This window comes from Gallus gallus, chromosome 3 (assembly GCF_016699485.2).
Source record: "Gallus gallus isolate bGalGal1 chromosome 3, bGalGal1.mat.broiler.GRCg7b, whole genome shotgun sequence".
In the NCBI taxonomy this organism is placed as follows: Eukaryota; Metazoa; Chordata; class Aves; order Galliformes; family Phasianidae; genus Gallus; species Gallus gallus.
The window spans coordinates 58222889-58246247 of NC_052534.1; the positions used below are offsets into that span (position 1 = coordinate 58222889).

General features: G+C 40.8%; 1 protein-coding gene across 10 annotated transcripts in view; it reads left to right on the forward strand.

The window, feature by feature from the left end:
• Nucleotides 1–245: 245 nt before the first annotated feature.
• Nucleotides 246–23359, forward strand: part of PTPRK (protein tyrosine phosphatase, receptor type K) — a 391069-nt gene continuing 367955 nt past the window's right edge. For all 10 annotated transcript variants that reach the window (XM_015284457.4, XM_040697913.2, XM_040697914.2 and 7 more), the window contains exon 1: nt 246–557. In XM_015284457.4, coding sequence (XP_015139943.2) covers nt 443–557 — 115 coding nt within the window. In that variant the 5' untranslated portion in view covers nt 246–442. The remainder of the gene's footprint in view (nt 558–23359) is intronic.

Genomic DNA, 23359 nt, shown 5'->3' on the forward strand with positions numbered 1-23359 from the left:
CGGTGCCGAGCCGAGCTGAGCCTGGCAGCGCCTCGCTGAGCCGTGCCGTGCTTAGCCGTGCCGTGCCGTGCCGAGCCGAGCCGAGCCGGCGCTGCCCCCACGCCTGCAGCAGGAGGCGCTGCCGGGCGCCGCTACGCCCGCGCCGGGGCCGCGGGCCGGAGTCCCACATTCCCTGTGCCAAGTGCCGGGGAGCGGGGGTTGGACGCTCGCTCGGCTCCTCCCTCCCGCCCCGCTCGCCCGGCAGCAAAGTAACTCCGGAGGACGAGAGGAGCCGGTGCTGCCGCGGTGCTGCGCCCGTCGCGCCGCAGACGGCTGCCCCGGCGGGCGGGCGGCCCTGGGCGCGGGGCTTTCCCGGGCGGGAGGGCTGGGCGAGGCGAGCTCCGCCCGCCGCCGCGGGCCGGGGCAGCCCCGGCCTCTTTGGGAAACTTCTCGGCAAGTCGGCATGGGCAGGGGGGCCGGCGCCGCGGCCTCGCTGCCGCTGCTGGCGGCGCTCGCCCTGCTGCTGGCCGGAGGCTCGCCCGCTCTGCCGGGAGCGGCCCGCGCTCAGCTCTCCGCAGGTGAGTGAGTGAGCGAGCGAGCGAGCGGGGCCAGGTGAGGGCGGGAGGGGGCAGCGCACGCGGGCGGCTGCCGGACCGGGGTGCGCGGTTCGTCGCCCGTTCCCGTGCTCTGCGGGTCTCGAGGCGGGCGCGGGCGCCTCGCGGAGTCCCTTTCCTCCTTTCCTCCTCTCCGCCTCCCGCGGCCGCCTCCCTCCCTCTTTTCCTCCCTCCCAGGTGGCGTCGGTGCTCGCGGAGCGCCGCTTCCCCGCCGAAACTTTTCCCGGCGCTTCGCAGCGCCCCGCGTCGCTACCGCCCGCTGCCCCCTTCCTATGAAAAGAAAAGGAAAAAAAAAGAGCGAGAAGGGGGAGGGAAGGCGGCACGAGGGGCCGGCGTCTGTTTTGTTTAAAGCCGCCAACGTTTCGCCCTTTTCTCCTTAACCGCCGCGGGGCTTTGCGGGAGAAAAGCCGCCGGGAGCGGGCGGGGGGCGCTCGGGGAGGGGGCTCCGAGCCGTGCTCCGAGCTGTGCTCCGAGCCCCCCGCCGCTGCCGGTCCCTCGGTTCGCTCCGGATGGAGCCGTGGTGCGACCGTGGGTTTTGTTCGTGGTGCGAAGTGTGGCTGTCTGGCTGAACTCCGCGCTTCGTTATTGTTTTTCACGGTACTTGCGCCGGGTGCATCAGTTGGCCAACTATCAGAAACCTGTGAATGCAGGACACTGGTTTGAAAACTTGAGCTCGAAAGGTGCCACTAATAAAAGTAGACGCGCTCCTGAGACTTAAAAGTGCAGTTTTTGTAAGGGCTTTTTTCTTTTATCCATTTTTTTTTCCTGGTGATATCAATTAATTTTTAATTGAGAAGTTTGAGATGTGTCTTTGTCAATTAAGAACTGCGCTAAAGCAATAAGATAAGTGATGCTGCTGCAAACAGATTACATCCCTCCTGCGTGGCTGCCTTGGGTGCCCATAACTTAATGTCTGCGTATCAGAACTGTACGGTTACGTAAGCGCCTACAGAGCCTTCTGCCGGGGAAGGGACCTTCACCATCTGTGGGACCGCTGTGTTTTAGGAGCAGCTAAAATGAAAGATGCCGAGATATACAACATCTCTTCATTCAAAACACTCTGGAATCAGAGCAGTGCTTTGCTTTACTGTAATTTGTGAGGCTGGTGTTAACTCTTATGTAAAGATTTTCCTATAAGCTTCTTCACTGGCGGAAGAAGAGCTGGAAGTTCTGATAACTTATGTGCTTCGTGCTATCTTATGCTGAGAACGTAGTGTGTATAGCCTTTATTGGAGCCGAGAGTACAGGGAGGCAGCTTTGTACCTCAGGGTATGCATTAAGTAAGCTGAGAGGAATGCTCGGGGTTGCTCTGACCAGAGTAGGTGAAGCTTGTCAAAGAGTTGGACAATCGTATCTAGGAAACATGAGATACGGTTTTTGTGCAGCTTGTCAGCAGCTACAGGCTGGTTTCTATTGGCAAGCATCAAAAATACTGATGTGTTGTGCTGTCAGAGGGTTATTAATTCCAGACTAGGTCAGGCTTCCTTGAAGGTTTGGAGAGGTGGCTTTGTCAGAAGTCGATGCTTGCAGTGTGTTCAGTTTAAGCAAGGTGTGATGCTTTGACATTGATTAGATACATTCAGTGTCCTCATGTAGAACTGTGCTCTGCTGAATGCTTACTTATTCTTGGTTTGAAGGCTCTGGATTTAATAATCACAACAAAGACCATTTTTGTTCTATGTTCTAAACAAGTCCTTGAAGCACTTTGTCTTGCGTTATTGTTATTTTTGCCCATTGGTTAGGCATCATCACCCACCCCGGTGTCAGTGGATGCAGGACACAGAGGTCAGGGTTTGTGTGTCTGTTCTAGTGAGGGCCCCACCGCAGCCTACAAAGATTCCTACACACAGCACATAGGAGCATCTGTTTCCCTCATAGCGATCTCTGTCTTTTAGCAGGAGTGATGCGTCTTCCTTCTGCTGCTTTTGCTGCTTTCCCACCTTAATGCAACAGCATCTGGATTTCCATGTTAGCCTGAACTTGTCTCATTTTCAGCTTCCTTTGTATTAGTATTCTTACTGTCTGAATTGCAACAATTTAAAACGGTGCTAATTTTTCATGTTAATTAATGAAGATATTAATTCTGTCTGGACCTCTCACAGATTTTTCTCTCGCTGTTATTTGATTTTTATTTCCATTTTATCATGCTTTGCACCACTGTTGAATGGTGAACGTCAGCCAGATCCAGAATTCCTTGTATAAATTGGTGTATTTATTCAGGGTCTGATCAAATGCCAGAGAACAAAGTTGGCCTTCAGAAGCGTGCGCGTGCCGGAGGTTGGTTAGCTGCTCTCCCTCCTAACAGATTCCATGAAAGCAAAGCAGAAGGCGAGAGGAGGAGCAGCGGCAAGTTAGGAGAAGGAACAAGATGCATCTTGTAATTTGTTGCTGTCTCAAAAATTGCACTTGTGTGCTACCTCCACCCCCTTTGCACGCAGTTGAAACACCGTCTTTCCCCCAAGGATTCAAAAGGGAAAAGCAGCTTCCCTCTGCCCCTCGCTCCCCCCAGAACCCATCCGTAATCCACAGCGTTGTATTTTCCTGCTCTCTGTATATCATTGCTTTACACTGCTTCTTTCCCTGACCCCTCGACTTGGGTGCGTGCCTGTCAGAATCTAGGCCAAAATGTTTTGGCAGCGCACACTTTGTTGAAGTCTGGCTATTCCTTATATAGCACCTTCTTTCATCTGTGACTCCTACAGTTCGATAGAGAACAAGTTCAGCTTGTTTTCACAACTTAAGAATTTTAAGCTTTTTTTTTTTTTTTTAATAGTATTTTTAGCAATTTGAGTGTTTTCAAATTTGGGGGGAAAATGTTTTCAGTTTTGTTGTTGTTGTTTTTTAATGCTGCCTGCTTGTCAATGCATTGCATTGCCTCGGACAGTACCTGTGAAAGTGTGTGGGTTTATTTTTCATATTAAACAAAAGATCCAAGGAAAGAAGTTCTAAAAAAGAGTCAGCCTACCTGGAGTTATCTAAGTGTGGTGTTTCAGACCATAGGGATAATTAAGGATAAAAAAAGAGGTTAGTATGTTTTACAAGTTCAAGCCCTTGATTTGAGTAGTTGTTCCTCATATTTCCTCATTCAGAGTACTTACAAATGAACAGACGAGTAAATATACACACCTTTTTCTACTGATATTGTAGACACTGTAGGCTATTTCTTCCAAAGACAGAACATAACTAAGTTGAGAATTTGATAATATGAAGCAGAAAACATTATTTTTTATTAGGATTTTGTGTTTTGTGTGTTTTAATATATTTACACACAGAAACATGCATACCAAATCACAATAAGTGCATCTATTTTTTTTTTGTATTCGTAATCATGTAGAATAAGAAATTAAGGTTGCTTTAAAATTGCTTAAAAATCAAATTAACTCAATTTAAACTCAAATTAACCTTTTGCTGCCAAAATAACAGAAGTCACTTCAGTCATGCTTTATTTTTGAATGTTCTACAGTTTGCATATGATACACAGGACGCACTCGTGCAGGTAGGCGTGTATGTGTAAGAGACTTCTCAGTGGCTTTTTTTTCCACCAAGCTGTTGAAACGTATTGACAAATTACATAGATGATGAGTGGAATTAAAAGTGACTTTCTCACTTCCACCCCCTCCTCCCCAAATGTTTTACTTTCATTTACATGTTCATCCCTCTTCCATGAGAGACCACTTGCTCACCTCTATCACAAATATAAAGTGTATTTTAGTTTCTGAAGTCGGAACTTTCATGGGAAAATAGGCTTGAAAGCACCCAGAAGACACAGACTGTACAAGTCCTGCTTAGTCTGTTTTGTCTGAGAAAATCATGGCAGGGTTTGATTAGTTAGTGTAAACAGTAAATCTTGAACCGAATGCTGTCTTGCCAGTACTTAATGTCTACACTAGGTATTAAAAATGAGGTGAGGGGAAAGATGAAGAAACCTGTAGAGGTCAGCATCCAGACTCTGATAGTGGGCACTCTGAAGAGTGATATGGACAAAGTAAGTGGTTTTGTCTGGTTGCTGTCTGCCCAAAGAGACAATGTGTTGGTATTTAATATCATTAAGTGGTTTCTTGCATCTGTAATCGTGCCTAGTAACATCTTCAACCTGTATCACTTTGAGCATTCCCATAATATAGTGGAAAGTAATCCACATATTGTGTGGAAAAAGCTACAGTCCTTTGTTTATTTTGAACACAGTAGTTTTATTTAATATCTCACATCTCTTGTATTGAAAAAGATTGTTAATAATTGCTCCCAGTTTATTTTCATGGCATGCAAGATTTTGTAGTGTTCCACACTCTCTCAGCTATTCCTCTTCTTGTGTGAAAAGTACAGTTGTAGCTTTTTGTTATAAAGGTGCTGTTCCACCTAATTTTTCATCCCTTATCAGCTTTCTGTTTCTTTTTTAGTTCTACTAAGTTCCTTACAGTATCTGAGGCACAGCTTAATAATGATTTCTGGCCTTAGCCATATCATAATCATTCTTGGCACGTGCTTTGCCTTCTTGAACATTTGTATTGCTACTGGTTGTGAGCTGAGACTTTCATGCAACTATCTGGTTTGCCACTGAATAGCTGAGATCTCATGGTTTGATAATGGTCTATGAGGTGGCTATGTCAGTCCCAGCAGCTGTTCTGGGGAAGGGGACAGTCTCTTTGAGAGAGAGAACTTCTAAACAAGGCTTTTGAAGGACCTCTCTTGTTGGTTCTTGGGACAGTTAACCTACCTAATGCTGTAGATTTTTCTACTCTTTCTGAAATGCTTGCAATACAAATGAGATAAAAGGAGTTTATCCTCTTATGTGAAAGTGTTGTCAATATTTTTATTAAAATACAAAGATGTTGAATGGTGTTGTCTGGGTATTTTCTGTTCTGGAGTCTTTATGGTGTCTGTCTATAACCTCCTTAGCTGGAAAACCTTTGGGTCATCTCATCTCTCAGGAGTTGAATACATCGCTAAGCATCAGCTCTGCTTCACATTAGCATCTGTTTCGGGGAAATCCCTACTCTTCCTTTTGCAGCATAGATTGCATTGAATGTGTAATAGGAAGCCTTCGGAACAATTACCTTAGCAGTGATAACCAAGTGAATCAGGACGGGGCTCGTGTTTTCGTGTGCTAATAGGATGTTGGCTGTCATCGTTTATTATCGTCATGGAAAGACGCCTTTGTAGTGCTGCTCCCAGAAGTGTGCACTCAGATGTGGAGCTTCATTTACCATCCTCAATCCCATTAAGCCAATTTAAGTTACTGCTGTCCCAGAGAGGGGGGAGTTTCCATCCCCTGAATAGCTCTTGGGTCTTTGTGCTGGATCTGGCTACCGTACAGCCTGCACGTCAGTTCATTTAGCTTTATGTGCAAGTTCTTGGACGAAAGGTGGGGTTAGTTACCTTATGATGGGTGAATTTTGCTTACTTGCAGATGTGCAGCCTCATAAATCTGATGCATGGGAGAATGAGGTGGGGTGGTATGAAGAGAATCTATCATGCCTTCAGTCATATTGACTCTAGGCTGTGCCTGCTGTGTGGCACTTCATTCACCCAAGCAAGTGGAAGGAGGAGGCAAAAGAGCATAGGCTGCCATATACTCCCTTCAGGAGTTAGGCTGGATGGGAGCAGCTGGGTCTCTCTGTCTCTTTCCTTGACACACATCTTCGAATAAACAGGGTGGAACATGTACAAGACTTAGGGGAGATGACACCTAGATGATACCAACCTAGAATTAGAAAATGTTGTGAAGCCCAGTTTGGGGTGCAGCAGGAACTGGTTTAAAGCCTAGTTCTGCAGTCTCACCTTTTTCCCTCTGTAATCTGTCCTTCTCTTTCCCTGTATGGGCTCTCATAGTGACCTGCTGTGGCAGCAAGGGGCAGTGCCTATCCTTTCCTGATATCTCTGTCTGCATGGGGCTGTGCATAGTTTGAAACAGAAGTTCACGTTACACATGTGGATGTCAGTGGAAGAGGGAAAATAGTAATGATTTCTGCAGGCCGAGTGGAACTGTTAGAAGGTAGATGACATCAAAAGGACCTGAGCTTGTTGCAGAACTGCTGCAGGGTTCTGCTGCACCTGATGTTATAAATCAGGAAATCATAGAATCACAGGCTGGTTTGGATTGGAAGAGACCTTAAAGATCATTTAATTCCCTTGAATGCATCTAGGGATGGAGCATCTACAACTTCTTTGAGCAACACATTTCAGCACCTCACCATCCTCTGAGTGAAGTATTTCTTCCTATTGTCTAACTTGAACCTACTTTCTGTAAGTTCAAAGCTGATATCGCTTGTTCTGTCATTTGAATTCCTGACAGAGTCCCTCCCCATCTTTCTGTAGGCTTTCTTTAATACTGGAAGACTGCTGTAAGGTCTCCCTAGAGCTTTCTCTTCTCCAGGCTGAACACCAATTCTATTACCTTGTGCTGCTTCCTGGTGAGCATTGACTATAGTTGACTTTAAACTCCATCGCTTAAAGCTGTGAAGAATACTGTTTGAAGTCACCTGCAGTCTGTGCTTGTGCTGGTTGCATGAAAAACAGTTTCTAATCTGCTTTGGATTTCTGAATATTACGCTGCTGAATAACCATTAAGGTTGTGGAAATAATCTTGCAATAATTCATTATAAAGAATACTTGCACCTTTAAGGAGTTTCTTTTGGTTGACTGTGTATCTTATATATTTATCTGTAACTGAGCTGCATTTTCCTGCTCAAAGATATGGTAGTCATGGTGTAAAAGCTAAGTATCATTCAGTGAATTTGAAACAACAGAAGTTTTTAGGTTTGCTTTCTGTACCGGTGATTCATTTCCACGAAAGTTGGAGTTTTTATTAACAAATCTCTACATGTATTTCACTTAGGGAACCATTTATTCAATCTAATCAAATCTCTTTTGTGATTGCTGTCACAGCCAAATCTTAGACTGACAACGCTTGCAGTGTCTTATTTTAAACAGCTCAAAAATATTGGGACTAATATATGAGCCTAATGTGAAAACAGTGAACAAATGAAACAGAGCTGTGGTGTGTTTTATCTGAGGAACTGCAAATAAAAAGTTCTGCAAAGTTTTTGATCAAAGTAATTTCTGTTGTTGATGCATAAAATGTAGAATTGAGTCTCTGCAGGGGGAATGTGACCTTAAAGCACCGTGTGGGTGGCCAGGAATTTGAATTACTCTATTTGTTGAAACATCTTTAACATGTAACTATGTATATTCTGGAGTAAGAGCGTAGCATGATGGTGGTTGGAACTAGATGGTTTTTAAGGTCCTTTCCAACCCTGTGATTTGACTCTATGTGCATATAGCAGTGAGAACTGCTATGAGGTAACAATGTGACACATAAATGATACAGTAGTCTCCAGTTAACTAAAATCTGAGTTCCCTTATATAGAAGCAGTAAATGTTGGCTACTACCAAAAGGAAGGAGCGCCTCAGTGAAATGGCAGCCAACCATACAGCCAACAATGGGGTGACCTTGTACTGCTGTCAAGCAGAAGAAGCTATAACGGTAAACTTGCTTTCCTGCAAGCTTAAAACTTAGGACTACACAAGGATTTTTTTGCTGGCCCAGCTAGGCTTTGTTAGTAAGTTTGTGTGTGTTCTTCCTGTCACTGCCTAATGGAAGGCATGCAAAACAAAAACAAAATCAACAGACCAAGAGTTTTAGGTGTGGATGAAGCCTGAAGGAAATTTTCTTTTCTAATAGTCCAGGGAAAAAAAAATAGTATTACTCTAGCAATATGCATTAACTTTTAACATGTAAAGGCTTGCTTTAAGGCAGGAAGTACTGTGTGTTTGTACACTGACATGTTGCGCATTTCTCCTCTCTAAGAAAACGGTACGTATTTGGAATTGTTTGATGATTACAGTAATGCAACAACTATATGCTTCAGTAGGAGATTCAAGACATTTCAAAAAAGAACTTGAGAAATTAATTTCTTGAGGATTGGTGCCATGAAGATTGAATTCTGTATTCCATGCTATGAATAATGTGAGGTTATTTTTGTTTGCCAGTGTGTGAAAGATTGCACCCTTCAGTTTGCCAGAATGTCATTTACTTCTGCTACCATTTATGAAAAAGATGTGATTACATACATTAATTGGGTGGCAAAAGAAGCCATTTCTCAACTACCATGTCAGGATCTTAATTCAAATGAGTTATGAGGCACTGCTGTATATGCTTCAAAACTGAGTTTTCATGCAATTAAGTTCTGACTTGTTCACTCTAATTATTACACACTGGCTACTATATTTATATTGAGGTGGTGTTGTGTGCTTTCTTTTATGTATGAACACTTGCTCTGTACCAGTAAAGGTGACTGATGAATATTAACTAGAAGAAGAAAGTGTCATGAGGAACAAATGTGGATACAGTTTAAGTAAACGGTAAACAGCTCAGAATGAAAATTTTGAGTGGATGTCCTTATGTCTTTATTTGCGAATCCTAACCTAGAATGCTTTAGGATACTTGTTGCTAACTAAGGATAGAAGCAATAAGGAAGACTATGCTGAGAATATGAACCTGTTCTTAGCTGCAGTGAAAAACTGAAGGCCTGACTGAGACTTGACCTGTAGAGACTAGTTAGAAAAATTTCATTGTATCTCTATCAGTTCTGGTTGTGTATTAGGCTGGAGTATGATCAAAATGTGTCAGTCGTCCTGGTTCTTCTTGTGTTACCCATTTGCCTGTTCTTCGTGCGTGCAAAGGCGCTTATCAAACATGAAAACACTGAAGAAATTTAGCAGAGTTTATGGGTTCATAAAGCAGAGATAAGTTATCAGTGCTGACTGCCGTCACAGTACTTAAAATGCACAAATTGCTAAAACCTACTAATCCAAAATACTGAAGGCAGTTTTATATTTTGTTCAATTTCTCATTCCTTTGAAGACATGCTTTTTATATTTGTGGAAGAGATTTCTTCCGTTCTCTCTCAGATATGTATGCTGAAATACAAACGTTGTGTATGTTTTAGGTAGACAATGAGTAAACAGATCAAGATATTGGTGTATTAACTTCTCTGTTTTTCATCTGATGTTTTACAGAGGAGATAATAATGTTGGTTTAAAGAATAAACAACAACAACAACAAAACCCAAACCGGTAATCCCATAACCTGTTCTACACCTTCCTGAAAAAAGTATTGGATTCTTCTGTTCCCACTGATCTTTTCCACTCCCATTTTTCTTTTTTCCTTTTTAGTATCTCCAACTTTCCTTGTTATTTTTTTATTTTTTATTTTTTTGGAGACTTGTGTGGTTTTGTGCTATAACTGAAGGAAGGTGAAGTGTATGCAATTCCTTACTCTAAAATGGTTAACGAGTGTAAGCATCCTTAGATGTTTCAGCGTGCTTGTATATGCTCCTCCTTTTAGCTGTTTCTCCGTGCCTCTCTGTTCACATGACAGTGTATTCTTACTTTCTGTTTTTCAGACTTGAAAATTCCCAGTGAGAGACTTTCTTCTTTTCACAACAAAAATGTCATAAAGTGCTCTTTTCAGTCTTTGCCTTATTCAATTCAAAAAAGCCACACAAATATTCTTTTTGCAGTCAGTTTTTACTAGCAATCTATCCTCACCTAACTTGTGAAAGTACTGAAAATTGTCAGCTTATTCCACAGGCTTGTCAGCTCGTCAGCATATGAATGCTTGGTGTGTGTGGCCTTGCTTAGTGCAAAGGTCTATTTACATTAAGTTTCTTGCATTTGTAAGTCTCTGTGATCTGGCTCTCCTTTTCCTTTGTACCTCCTCTTTCAAATAAAACGACAAATTAGTAACTTATCTCAACCCTCAAGCTTTAGTATCGCTGCTCCATACATACATAAATATATAATGTGCTTGCATATATAAGTGTACAGTAAGGACAGCCTTTTTCCAGGTGAGGATGAAACCTTCAGTATGTAATGCTGGATTTCTATATCAGTTGAAACAAAGCTAGGTAATGAAAGAGAACATAATTTCCCTGGTAAACACAGGCTGAGTGGATGGGTGTAATATGTAATCCAGCATTAAGATGGTTTTTCTGCTTGTGAGTCAGCTGAAACCTGGTAGTGAGAAGCTGTCATGTTGCTTTTTTTTTTTTTTTCCCACTATTAACTTAATATTTTAAAAACAATTCTGTCACCAGTTACTGAGTTCAGATGCTGTTTAGCTTTTGCTTTTTCTTTGATAAAGGTAGTTTTCATTCTTTGATATGTCTTGCATGAGTAAGAAGAGGTTGCATTCTTAGGCGGTGTGTTATTCTCGGTACTTTTTCCCCCTTGTTTGCCTTGAAACGTTCCTTTGAAATCACTGTGTACTGGTTTGGTTAAGTACTACAGGGCAGGCTAACAGCTCTGTCTGAATCATGTTTATGGCATGAGGTACTTCCAGGTCTGCAGTCCTTTCCAGGGATGAATTGAGCTCCTCTCCCTGTATGTATCCTCTGCCTGTGCAGCAGCAGTTAGCCATCAGGCTCAGTTTATGGGTTGTTTTAAACATGCTGAATTTAGCTGTACTAAACAGCTTTTTGGGGGGATGTAAGTCATTCCCTTTGGCTCACTTATCTGAATTTCTTTGAGTTTACGCTTTGAATGTACAACTCTTATGTTGATTTATTGGCGTTTCTGTCAACTGTTGAACAAGGAGTTGCATGAAGTGATCAGCATTTGGGAAGGGCAAGATTATGTTCTCACTGAGAGAGGCTGCACAGATGTTCTTTATGAGCACCCAGAAGAGGGGAGTCTGTATACTACTTTCAAATTGACAGAAACCATGTATTTGAAAATCTTTAGCTTTTTTTTTTTTATGGGCTACATGATGAGGCTGTGAACCTGAAAGAACAGCATTTGTGATTAATAATGACATTTGCAGACCTTCAAAATACCGGAATAATCTGTTGGATAGTTCTGCGTAGTGATGGTGTCCAGATGCTAACTATAAACACTTCTGTCTGCTTCCTTGAACATAGAAATGGGAATGAAAATGGGCATTAGTTTGAGTTTCATGAGAGCATTTTGGCCATATATCTCTTGAAACACATACTCTTCACTTGCCACCATGTGAAATAATTCTTAATTAATCTACTATTATTATTATTATACAGTCTTATAATGTGATGCTAAGATAATTAGAAAAAAAATCTGTTAAATGGAAATGAATGTGTGATTAAAAAAGAATAAAAATCTGCACTTGGATGTGAAGCATTTGTATTGTTAGCTCAAGTCTGAGAATGTTAGGCAACTAGGAAATGAAGCAAACGCCAAAGAAAATGCTCAAATTTAATTAGTTTGTGTATTAGTCCCTGGAGGCTACAGGAACAAGTGAATGAAGCTGGTAAATGTTTAGTTGTCTCCAAAATGAAGTCAAAATTTGATTCGCCTTTGAGGTGTGACTGCAGTGCTGATGTTGATGCATAATGGACATTTTAAGTTTTCTCTGAATGCTGTTCTCTTGGCACTGCATGGGGTAGTGCTTGTAAAAAAACTGTGGTGAAAAATCATTTTTTACAGTTTCATGGCCTGAATACCACCTCCAAAAATGGAGAAATGTATTAAAATCTTTGCTTTAAGGAGAAGTATAAATACATTACTCTTCTTCATCAAAATGTTGTAACAAAAGTAATTATTTCTAGCGGACTTCAGGCTAAGGAAGAGCAACTACTCTTCTATTTGGAGGGCAAAAAATAGAGGTTCCTGGGAACACAGCTGTTAAAAAACAAACAAATAAATAAATAATCTTAAGCGATGAAGATCCCAAATCCTCTTCTTTATTCTTCTGAGTTATAGCAGTGATTGCAGTTGAGGACGAGTCCTGAGCTGGTAGCAGCCTTGTAGCTGTGGTAATAAAATAAAAGGTTTGAAGAAGGAAGTGCAGTTTTAAAAGTGGCAGAAAGGGCTGCAAATCTGTTGCAAAAATCAAAGTTTTGGGGTTTCTTCATCAGTGTTTTGTAGAAGGTGGACTGAGAACCAAAGGAATTCAAGTCCATGCTGCTCTCTTGTTTTTGATTGGCTAGCAATAACTCACGTTTTATCTGTAAAAGGAAAATTCCAAACCTTTCTGGTCATGCTATGTGTTGATTCTATTGCCAGGTTAAACAGAAAAACAAACCAATGTGGTTGCACGTAGGACTATACCTTCTTACCCAAGACCTCATTTTGCAGGCTCCCAGCTGCAAGTCAGGGCCTTTGGTAATGTTCCTGGAAATTTTCCCGGTTCTTCCTTTCTTCTGCTCAGCCTTTATTTTATTTTCTTGGTGGTTTTTTTAAACTCCCAAATTTCAGTATCTTTGCCCTCCACTTTACTGTATTAAAAAGAGCTTGTCAGGGAGGTATTCAGGTAAAACTGACTCCTGTTTGCTTTCTGAGAATTTCTTCATCAGAGACAACCGTCCTTGTCACCAGACTATTCATTCCTTTCTTTTCCATCTTTTCTCATCTATTTGTTTACAGTGTTCCAAATACGGTAATCAAACATCTGATTGAAGTTACGTTTGTTTGTGTTTCTATTGAAGAATTAAGAAAGAAAAACAAGTGTATGGCCTGGCTGTTTAAGCAAAATGGAGTCTTTTTATGTAAAAGATTACTTTGGCTATGTTTAGGCACAAGGAAGTTGATATTTCTTATTTCTTTATACTTTTGAGGTTCAGGACCTCTTTTTTTAAACGTTTTTTATAACAACATCAAGAATGTTAATGTTGTAATGAATGATTTGTACAAACTGAAAATTTGTCTGAAGTTTAATTAAGAGGATTTGCCCTTAGCAGTGTATAAGATAAACTACAAATGATTGTATCTTCTGTGTAAATGTTTAGTAATTGATGTATCATTCATAAATGGAACCAGTGGCTGTTAGAGGAATGTGTTTATAGCTGTTAAAATATATAAATACTCTCCCGGGAATACTATGGTTTCTTTTATATATGATTGATCAGTTCATGGAAGACAGAGAGTAGTTTGTTCTCAGACACTGTTTACAGATTCTGATATGATGAAAGGCTGTAACACCAGGAGATGAAGCGCAATAGGAGAAAAAGATACTGTTAATGGAGGACTTGTCAGTGTTCAAAAACTGGCTAATGTATTACAAAAGATAGTAGCCTAGCAGATAGTCAGAAGATCAGTGTACAAGAAAGCAAATGCACAGTATATTGAAGTGGACGTCAAAACTTGGATTGTCGTGAAGTGTAATACAACTTGAGTTGCTAAAAGTTTTGAATGGAAGACTCTCAAAACCTACATGCTTGGGTAAGTGGGTACATTCCTTTTTTAAATGTAAGCTTTTAGCTTGATTGCTTGTGAATGGAAACATTTTTGAAAATGTTTTCCAAAGGCAGAACAAGGTTGTTTGGGTAGGGTTGTCGGCAAACTTGTTTGCAGTGCCTTTTTGCTCTTGAGCCTTTACAAGCTGTTATGGAAAGAAGATAGAAGTGTCTGGGCAATTTTATCTGTGACAGAATTTGTCAGGGCAGTTCTGTTTTGATGCTTCTTAGGAAGATGGGCTGGATCCACCCTGGCTAGTAATTGGGTGCAGTTGATGCTGGTCATGAAGCTGACAATGTTGGGAGATAGGAGGACCTCAGAATTGTTATGTGTGCAAGTTGTTTCAGATTAGATAGTCTTTTTCTATCGGCAGAATGGATCTGCTTTGCACTTGAAGTTTTGTGGGGGCAAAAATATTATATTCCTAGGGTCCCCATGGTGTATAGTTTATTAACTCCAACTGACCTTCCCCATGAAGTGTCAGTGGCCTTCAGAAGCAGAGCTTTTATCTTGTCCTTTTTTTAATGCAGGAGTCTTTTTCATGTATGCAAGAAGTGCATTGAGAAACTGATGCTTCATAAATGAAGGCAGTTCACTTTTTCCTGCTGTTTTGATCTGGATTGCTAACATAGGTATAGCTTATTAATGGTGATTAGGTAGGACATTAGGAAGACTTTCTGCAAGAGAGTATGTTAAAATCAGTGGGACAAAAAAATTGGAGAGGGGCATGCTCTTAAAGAGCAGTAGCATTTCTGGATTAATGTCTCTTGCCTTTTCTACAATCATGCATCTATATGTGTTTTGAATTTAACCATTTGGCTGGTGGGTTTTTCAAGTGGTGATCAAAGGAGAGTTAGTGATGCATATGCATTAATTGGGTAAAGTGGAAGTGCTGATATGTTCAAGGCTGAGGAGCAAACCTTGCAGGGAAAATTGGAAGCTCATTTAGATAGTGAAATTAAATACTCTACTCATGCAGTGCTCCGTATTCAGTGGGAAGAGTGAAGAGATAAGGTCTTAAAATGTTTCAGGCCAGACATAAAGCAGCCTTCAGATCTCTGGTTCTGTTTTTCTCCCTTGTGATTTTGCTGTCCCTTATGAGACTAGTGTTTGTGAGGCCTGAAGTATTTCAGCCTCATGCTGGCTACGTGAGGTATGCTTGTACTGCAGCCCTTGTTTTGCAGAGGTAGGACTATGTGCTCAGAGACTTCACTGTTGATGAGAAAGTGCATGACAAGGCATTATATTTTCATTTTGTGTGTTCTAATTTCTGATCTGTTACCTGACTGCATGGCTATCCTGTCCTGAAACAGGTGTATGAAAATTTGTATGAGGAGAACTGCACAAAATAAAGCCCTGAGGAGAAAACTAATCCCTAATAAGGCAAGCATTAGCACCGTGTCTGTAAATAGGTGTTACTGCCATCAACGCAATCTGTACTGCAAGGATTTTGAGGGGAATGATTGCTGAAAGGGACAAAATCAGTAGTTTTCCTGTGAAAATCTCTGCAAAGAAGTGGAGGAGGGAGAGGGACTTGTTAAGAAGAGTGAAGTAGAATCTATTAAACTTGAAAGAGGAATATAAATTGCAGGAAATCAGAATGAAAATAAGAATTGACTGGAAGAGGGGGAGCTGTGTGCTAGGGCCAGCTGAGATGTCTGCCCCTATAGAGATTAATATCTCACTATGCATGAAGACTCTGATCTGGAAATGAGATTAAAACAAGAATTGACCAGAACTGGGAGATGAACCATTGCACCTTCACAAAGGTGTCCACCCCCATGGAGATTAATATCACACAGAATAAGGAAAATCTGATTTGGAAAGAAGATGAACAGGCATTCTCTGTACCGAGGGGGTGATCTTATACCACTTGCATAGTAAATAGCCTTAACTTTCAGAGTCCAATGCTCTGTTGTCAGATTCTTAGGAGGTCATCTGACCATTTCACTTCAGCAGATCTTACACCAAACTTAGAACCAAAACAATCAAACGTTTTCTTAATGTTGCAAAGCAAAATGTGGCATGTTCATTCTCCTCTTATTTAATCCTGTTTCTTACGTGGTAAGTAATAGGCATATCAGGTTTCTGCTTAAACAGCGAAAGATGGGTGCCGTTATTGACATATGAAACGGTTCTTTCTGCCTTTGTCATTTTGACAGCTTCTGGAAGCAGAAAGTTTGTAAAGTTAAATCTCTCTTGGGGAGGAGGCAAGTGAAAACTTTCTGTTCTCTGTTCTCTGCTGAAAAAATGTATAATACAGTTTGTGATTATTGCTAAGGAGTTTTTAACATTAAAGGGAGATATGTGCTTATATTTAGTTTTCCTTAAACCTCATTCTAATTCATTAGGAAGAGCATGTTCCTTTGACACTTTGCATGCAGAACGCCTTCAAAAATTGACTTTGAGCCAGCTTTTATTCAACATTTTATTATTATGGCTCATATATGAGAACCTGGTTAGAAATACATATGAACTGAAAACTGGTGCTTTTTTTTTTTTAATTGCCTTTTTCTTTAAGTTCTCCTGGTAGCATGTCAGTTTATTATCTTCTGCTAGCATCTTAAAGAACAGTTGTAGGTGAGACACTCAGTTGCACTTTGGGGAAATCTGAAGATAGGGAGACACACACCCTTTCCTTCTCGATGCCAGTTTTGTAATGGAGGATGACCAGTGCTCCTAACTGTTTCTGACAGGGATTGACCATTATTGAAATATCAGGGTTCACCAAGGGAGCTCTTCTTAATAGGTAGAATAACTTGTGCCTGGATATGGGCTTAACAGTCGTTGACTGGCAGCCCTGCCAAGAAGTGCTATCTGAGATAGGTACCTGACTGAGTTTGACAGGTTCTTTTGTGAATGAAGTGGATGGCATACTGCAATGCACTGGGAGGGGTGTAGCCAGTACAGTGGACGAAGCTGTTGGCCCCTCAGCTCTGTGCTGGTGAGCTATTTTAGTGGGTATTGAGGCTTTCCCCTCCTCCCTGGTCAAGAAGGATGTGACGAAACTGGAGAGTGTTGAGAAGGTGATGAGAGGAGGGCTGCTGTGATGGACCTGGGAGGTATCACTTGTGAGGGTTACCTTGTTTTAGTTTTCTAAAGATGAAGAGAGTGATGATCTTAATGATAATTAATTAATGAGGAATGATTGACCTTTAAAAAACTCAAAAGCCAGTTAGGAAAATGGCAGAGGTGAACTGTTTTGATAGCAGCAAACAATACAGCAGGGGTCAGCTGACACAAATGTTAGTTTGCAAGATTCAGATCTGATGCTATGAAGAATGCCTTGTGGAGGGTGATAGCGTAGAGCATACTTCCCTGGGATCTCTGTGCTCGGAGAATTTCAAGTCTTAGACAAAGTCATAATCACTGATGTGATGGTGACAGCCCTGCTTCGAGAAGGTGTTTGGCCTGGATGGCCTCTAGAGGTGGCTTACAAACACATCCTTGATTTCGCTAGAGTTGTAGTCTGCAATTTCATGGGTGTGGGAACAGGCTGACACAGGTTGAAAACTCTACACCTTGGCAAAATGGCTTATTGGTCCAAGAAGAGAGATTTTTTTCATATTCTTCATAACCTTTACTTTTTTTCTGAACAGTCAAACAGGACTTTCTTTTTTAGATAAAGAGATACAACTCTTGCTAGCATGTTATTAAAGAGATTTCAGGAAGTTTTTGCTGCAGAAGGGGGAATGGACAGGCAGAAGTGTTTGCTCTTTTAAATTTTATTTCAGTTTACTTTGTTTTATTTAAAATTGTTAATTGGGCAGTCATTCACCAACTTTTGTTGCTCAACAAGCTGAGCATGAAGGCAGCTGGAATTCAAAGTCAAACTGTTTGCTTCTGTTCTTTAGTAAGCAAGCTAGGAAGAGGATATCCATCCACAAGTATTTCCATATGATTTCCACTGTTCCACAAAAAAAGTGTCTTTCAGTTGTATTCAATAACACTTGTTGAGGTGAAAGCTGTAACACCTGTTTAATCCTTGGCTTTTCCAGGAGGTGAGAAGCTGCCTTTCCAGCAGTCTTCTTCCTGGCGCAGCAGTGTCTGTAGAGACATCCCATCTTGTCAGATCCAGCTTCTGTATTTGATGTGGCCTTTTTTCAAAGCATGGGTGAAGGTCACTTGTCTGTGTGTAACAATAAGGGTAACTAATTCAAATTAAAAATGAATTTAAAGCAGTTTAGTTAAATCATGTTAAACTTATGGTGTGGGTTGCTTTCATTCAGTATTAAAATGACATTAAAATTCAGTTTCGTATAATTCACCTTAGGAATGGATTAGCTAAATTGGATTAAAAAGTGGCTACACAAGTTTTTTCAAAGTGAAATAAATGTCTTCAGAGTTCATTCGACTAATTTTCATTGTGTCCAGTGTGTCATCTTAGGGCACACATAACACATTTTGCTGAGATGTTAATCTACGTGAAAGCATGTACATCCAGCAAAGCAAGGAAGGGCTGGATCTTAAACCTCAAGTCACTGTTTAAATTGAGCTCCTTTTTTATCCTTGTCTGTTGGGAAGCATCTGAAAGCACTGTTGAAACTTCCTACTCAGTTGATCAGGGAGGTACAATTTTAGCATGATCTGACTGCCTTACATCAGATGAGGAATGAACTTGATACATTCTGCTTATTCACGTTGAGCTGTGTAGGCTGTGCAGCTTTCAGGACAAGGCTGCTCTTCAGGATATCTAGGAACTGTGTGTGAAGGTGCATACTCAACAGAGCAGCAGTTGTTTAACTAAAGGTATGGATTCAGCTGTATCATCAGCAATACCTCATGTGTCTTCATTGTGCATTTGTTCAGAAGACTTGGTGGAGCTTCAGCCTCAGAAGTAATTCAGATAAATAAGTTCTTGCAGGGCTCTAATGATTTTGTTTGCGGCAATTTGAGAAGTTACCATCCTTGACTGCCTGCTCTAGTAAGCCCCAGCAGAGCTTGACCCTGAAGTGTGGATCTCAGGGAGGGAAGCTTGTCCTCTCTCCTCCAGTTTGCAGCCTGGCTTCTGCTGCAGATGGTCACGGGTAGTGTGCAGGACCTCCCCCCATCCACCTTTTTCCTGCTAAGTGGAGGAATTAATTCCTTTGGCTGCTTTAACAAAATCCAGTGGGAGTCAGAGCATTGAGTGCATTGTGTTGGAAGATTCTGGAAGAGATTAGCATGTCTCCTAGAAGCTCTGCTCTGAAGTTGTTACAGGAAACCTTTCCTCAGTAATAAATAATAATAAAATCAAGAAATGCATTGCTGCTTACAAAAAACAAACAAACAAACATTCCCCCTCTTCCAATCCCTTAAAAGCAAATAATCCACAAAATAGCACCTTTGTGTACATTTTATATGATGTATACTAATATGTAAAAAAACCAAACTTTATTCATATAGTCAAAGCTTTTGGGGTTAATATATTAAAAAATATGTAATATTTGGAATGCGAATCAACTTGTTTTTATTGGTCTTAATTTATGCTAAATTGAATGATTTTTGCAGTGTTAGAGTTTATAACAAGGAGTTCTGTGCAACAAGTATGGTGTGTGTATTAGGATATATTTTTTTAATATAAAGAAAACACCTTTCATTCTCATTGCTAAGCTTAACCATGGATTTGGTATATTATAAGATAGTAATGTCTTGCTTAGCTGCCTGGTGACTTCAGTCACTAGCTTGTTACCCTTTTCTAAATGGAATTATAGCTAAGACTAGTAATTATTTCACAATACACCTTTTTTTTTTTTTCCAGTGGAAGCATTCAACTCATCTGTTCTGCAGTCCTAAAAATACTGTCCTTGTACCAAATCTGTGAGCTGTTCCTAGAGCAACCAAAGCTTCAGCATTTCAGATGTGATCAGTACAAAATTTTGCACCATATAGGCAATTTACTGTGGATTCAGTGTAAAGTTTTAATGTGCAAATAAGTAATTTTGACTGTTTAATGTGTTGCTTGGCGCTTAAATGGAAGATTAATCCATTATTTTAACTGCTACAAAATTCCTTCGTACTATTTATTAAGATGCTTTCTGCAAGGGGATGCTTGGTGCATGTGAAGATCACTATTAATGTTGTGAAGACTGCAAATAATTACCGTATTTATCATATTTACCATATCTGAAGGAATAACTCTCCATCTAAAATGCATTCAGTCCCGGTTGCATAGGTTTGATCTTTGAGAGCTTTGTCATTGCAGCAATTAAGAAAGAAAAAGAAGCCCAAGAACAACTGAAGCACCAAAGCAAGGAGATTTCTCTTTAAAAATAAATAAAAACAGCATTTGTTTGCATAGAGCTTTGGATTCCATTTTTCAAGTACTGGCAGTGTTGCATCTTGTTAAACATACTTGAAACTCCTACAGTTCTCTGGAATTTCTGGGAAAATGCTTCAGCTGTAGAGGGTATTCCTTGCTTATTCCTTTTTCGTGGCTTGTAATTAGAAATGTTAAACTCTGTTCAGAGAATACTTCAGGATGACCCAAAGCAGTTAGAATAATTTCTGTAGTTTCCAGTTAAGGCTTCTCATTTTTGGTTAACTATTTTGAATGAAACAAAAATTCTCAAGCTTTAGAGACTGTGTAAAATGACTTTGAATACAGTGTATAGGCTTCCAAGTTGCTAGTGGAAACTGGTTTGTTTAGAAGAATGTCGGAACTAATTAAATTAAATTATGTGTGGTTTTGTATATTCGAGAGTGCTCTGTGCAGGATCTGGAGCTTTTTCCTTGGGTTCTGCAGTGGCAATGTGTGCTGCTTGAATGAGTTGATTAACACTGCTGGCGCTTCAAGTAGGAAGAAAAAACCTGAGGAGAAATTAGGTTCAAGTGGGTAGTCGGATGCAATATGATACCAGTCTTTAAATTCCTGGAGTCAGATTAGTATGATCTGGTTTATTCTTACAAATACAGGCCTTGGGGCTTTCTTCATTGTCAAGTGGTACGCTGAAGTCACAGTTCACTGCGGAGCCATATGTGCTATGGATTATTGTGTACTCCTTGCTGAAGGAGGAGGGCGGAAAATGAGAAGTGTGAATATTTCTGTTTTCAGGCAAGATTGGTGCAAGGTTGGTGTAAGCTCCTAATATGGGAAATGACAGTTTTATAGATAGTTTGTCAGTGTTAGATTAAGTATTTAAAAAAAGGCCCTTACCTTCAGGAAGAGTGGTGCTATATTTTCTCCCTTTGTGATTCTAGGAATGTTTTAATTAAACGAGAAATCTTACAGGCATCGCCTAAGAGATGCTGCAAGATGTTATTATATCCATTTTCACCGAGGCTGCCTCTTTATTTAGAAAGCATGTGAATTAAACGCATCTTCTTCCTTTCACATGAGGCAAGGGCTACTTTAAAAGTCAATAGTAAAGTACGTGTATGTATCCCCATATAAAATTTTTACTTGTTTTCTGCATATTTTATTAAAAAAAAAAAGCACATAATTTCCTAATTCTTGGGCACTTACTCTAATTGCTTTTGCAAATGCAAGCAGAAATGAAAGCAGAAGATAAAGCACAAGTAAGCAAAGTGTTGCTTTTCATGCTGGCAAGTTGAAATCCTTTTATTCAGGGTCTACATTGCTGCATATTTCTGAGATAATCAGCTGCAAATTAGACTCTGTCACGTGGTTATAGATAATGTATAATTTGGAGCTGTTTTTTATAGCACTTTTTGGGGACTCATGGGAGGGTAACTCACAGGTTGGCTGAAGCTTTCCCAGCACCTGGAGGTAGGTGCTTGGAGTCTTGGAGTTCCTCTCCAATGGGAACTTTGGCGGTCATGGGACTGCCCTGGGGCAAGGAATTTGTGGGTTTTTTTCTGTTCTTCTGCAGTGTTTCTGTGACCTGCTTGCTCTGAGGACAGTAGCCAACTTCCTTGGGAAGACTACAAAGTGTAAAGTGGGTCTTCAGACTGGCTGAAGACAGTGTCTGAGCTGTGGAAGGCAGTATTACTCATGGTAGCTTTAGGCTGTCATGGGATGTAGTTTGAGCTGAACTTTACATGTAAGTTTAGTGCTCTGGAAAGTAGGTGTTTATAGTAATCACATCTCCAAGCCTACTTTCACACTATGAATGGAATGTGGAAGTAAGGTTAGTTTTTACTTTTCCTTATGCCTGAGCGTACTCTTGACGATTACCTCAGTAACTTCAAAATGTTAATAACATGTTTGGTTTGAAACAGCACACAAGATTTTCTTTTCCAGATTTTCAGTGAGGTGAGGTTAGAAGTTGGTTCCTTGCCAGCTGATCTGAATTGACGCTTCCCTGGTCCCTCTCTTCTCTCCCTGGCAGGAACCTGCCTGGTCTGGGTCTGCCAGTCCAGCCTGATCATCCAGCAGGAAACTATTCCCCTAGGTGCCAGAGAGGTGAAGTGTGGGGGGAGGCCAGACTGGCTGCCTGTGGGTCCAGAAGTGAACCTAGGAGAGTGGGCTTAAGTTCAGATCTTGGTGAGCTTAAGGCTCATGACTTTGGTTCAGGTGGGTGGTGACAAAGGTAGGAAGCCAAAATGAGTGTGGCCACTGGGTAAGGGTGACTAATGTCAAATCACACCCCTGGGATTTCTCTTCATCTTCCCTTTTATTTACTGACAGCTCTTTTAATTTTTTTTTTTTTTCCCATCAGACGTTACAAGGTAGTTTTGTAGGGCTGCAGTTAAAGGCCTTGTGCATTACTCTGCTGTTGTTTAGCAAGGGTAAGGTGCCTACCTGGTGTCCCACCACTTCCCCTCACTTGCTGCAGCTAGATTGGAAATCTTCCCAAATCCTCCATTGGCTCCTGAGGAAGGGATGCAGTTTATTTCATCCTGAAACACCTGGGAGTGTTCCCTGCTGCTGGTGGTAAATGTGCACCAAGAAGTTGTATACATCTGTATTTAGCCACATGCCAGTTTGACCAACCCAAATGCCCATACTCTCTGTAAGCCTGCACTCTGAAAACATCCTCAAGCTTCTGTCTTTTGTCTCCCATAGCTTCCTTAACACTGCATTAATATCTGTTTTGAACTGCGCAGAAGGGCTGTAACATTACCTTAAAGGGTTTTTACATGCTTGTAGTTGTGACATTATTTTTCTCCTGTGATTTCAAGTGATAAAAGGTCAGAACTGGTAATCAAATCTGTGTCACTTTCTGGACCCAACTCAAAGGCCTGCTTCCCGTATTATAAATTATTTAACAGTAGTCAGGCTGTTTGTAACTTCATTTGAATAGCATGTGGAAAGCTTCTTATAAACACAAGCATGCTATACTTAGTATGCCAGCACATTGGATGTATTTTCTGGGATTGCAATTTTCTGTTTCTGGGATGTATTTTCTGTTGCGATTTTTCTTCTCCTAAGCAGTCCTCCCTAAGTATTAGGCAAATAGGGAGGCGATCTGTTACCAATGTTACTAATTTCATGCTGGGAGACTTGAAAAGGGCAGGTTAATGAAAGAGTTGAAGTGAAACATATTCTTTTTTTTTTTTTTTTTTTTTTTTTTTTTTGCTCAGGGTAACTTTGAGGTCCCTCTGGATGGTGTTAGTCCCATCTGAAGGTTTTCACAGTGATTTTGCTGCATGAATTTGAAACCAAGAGTATATTT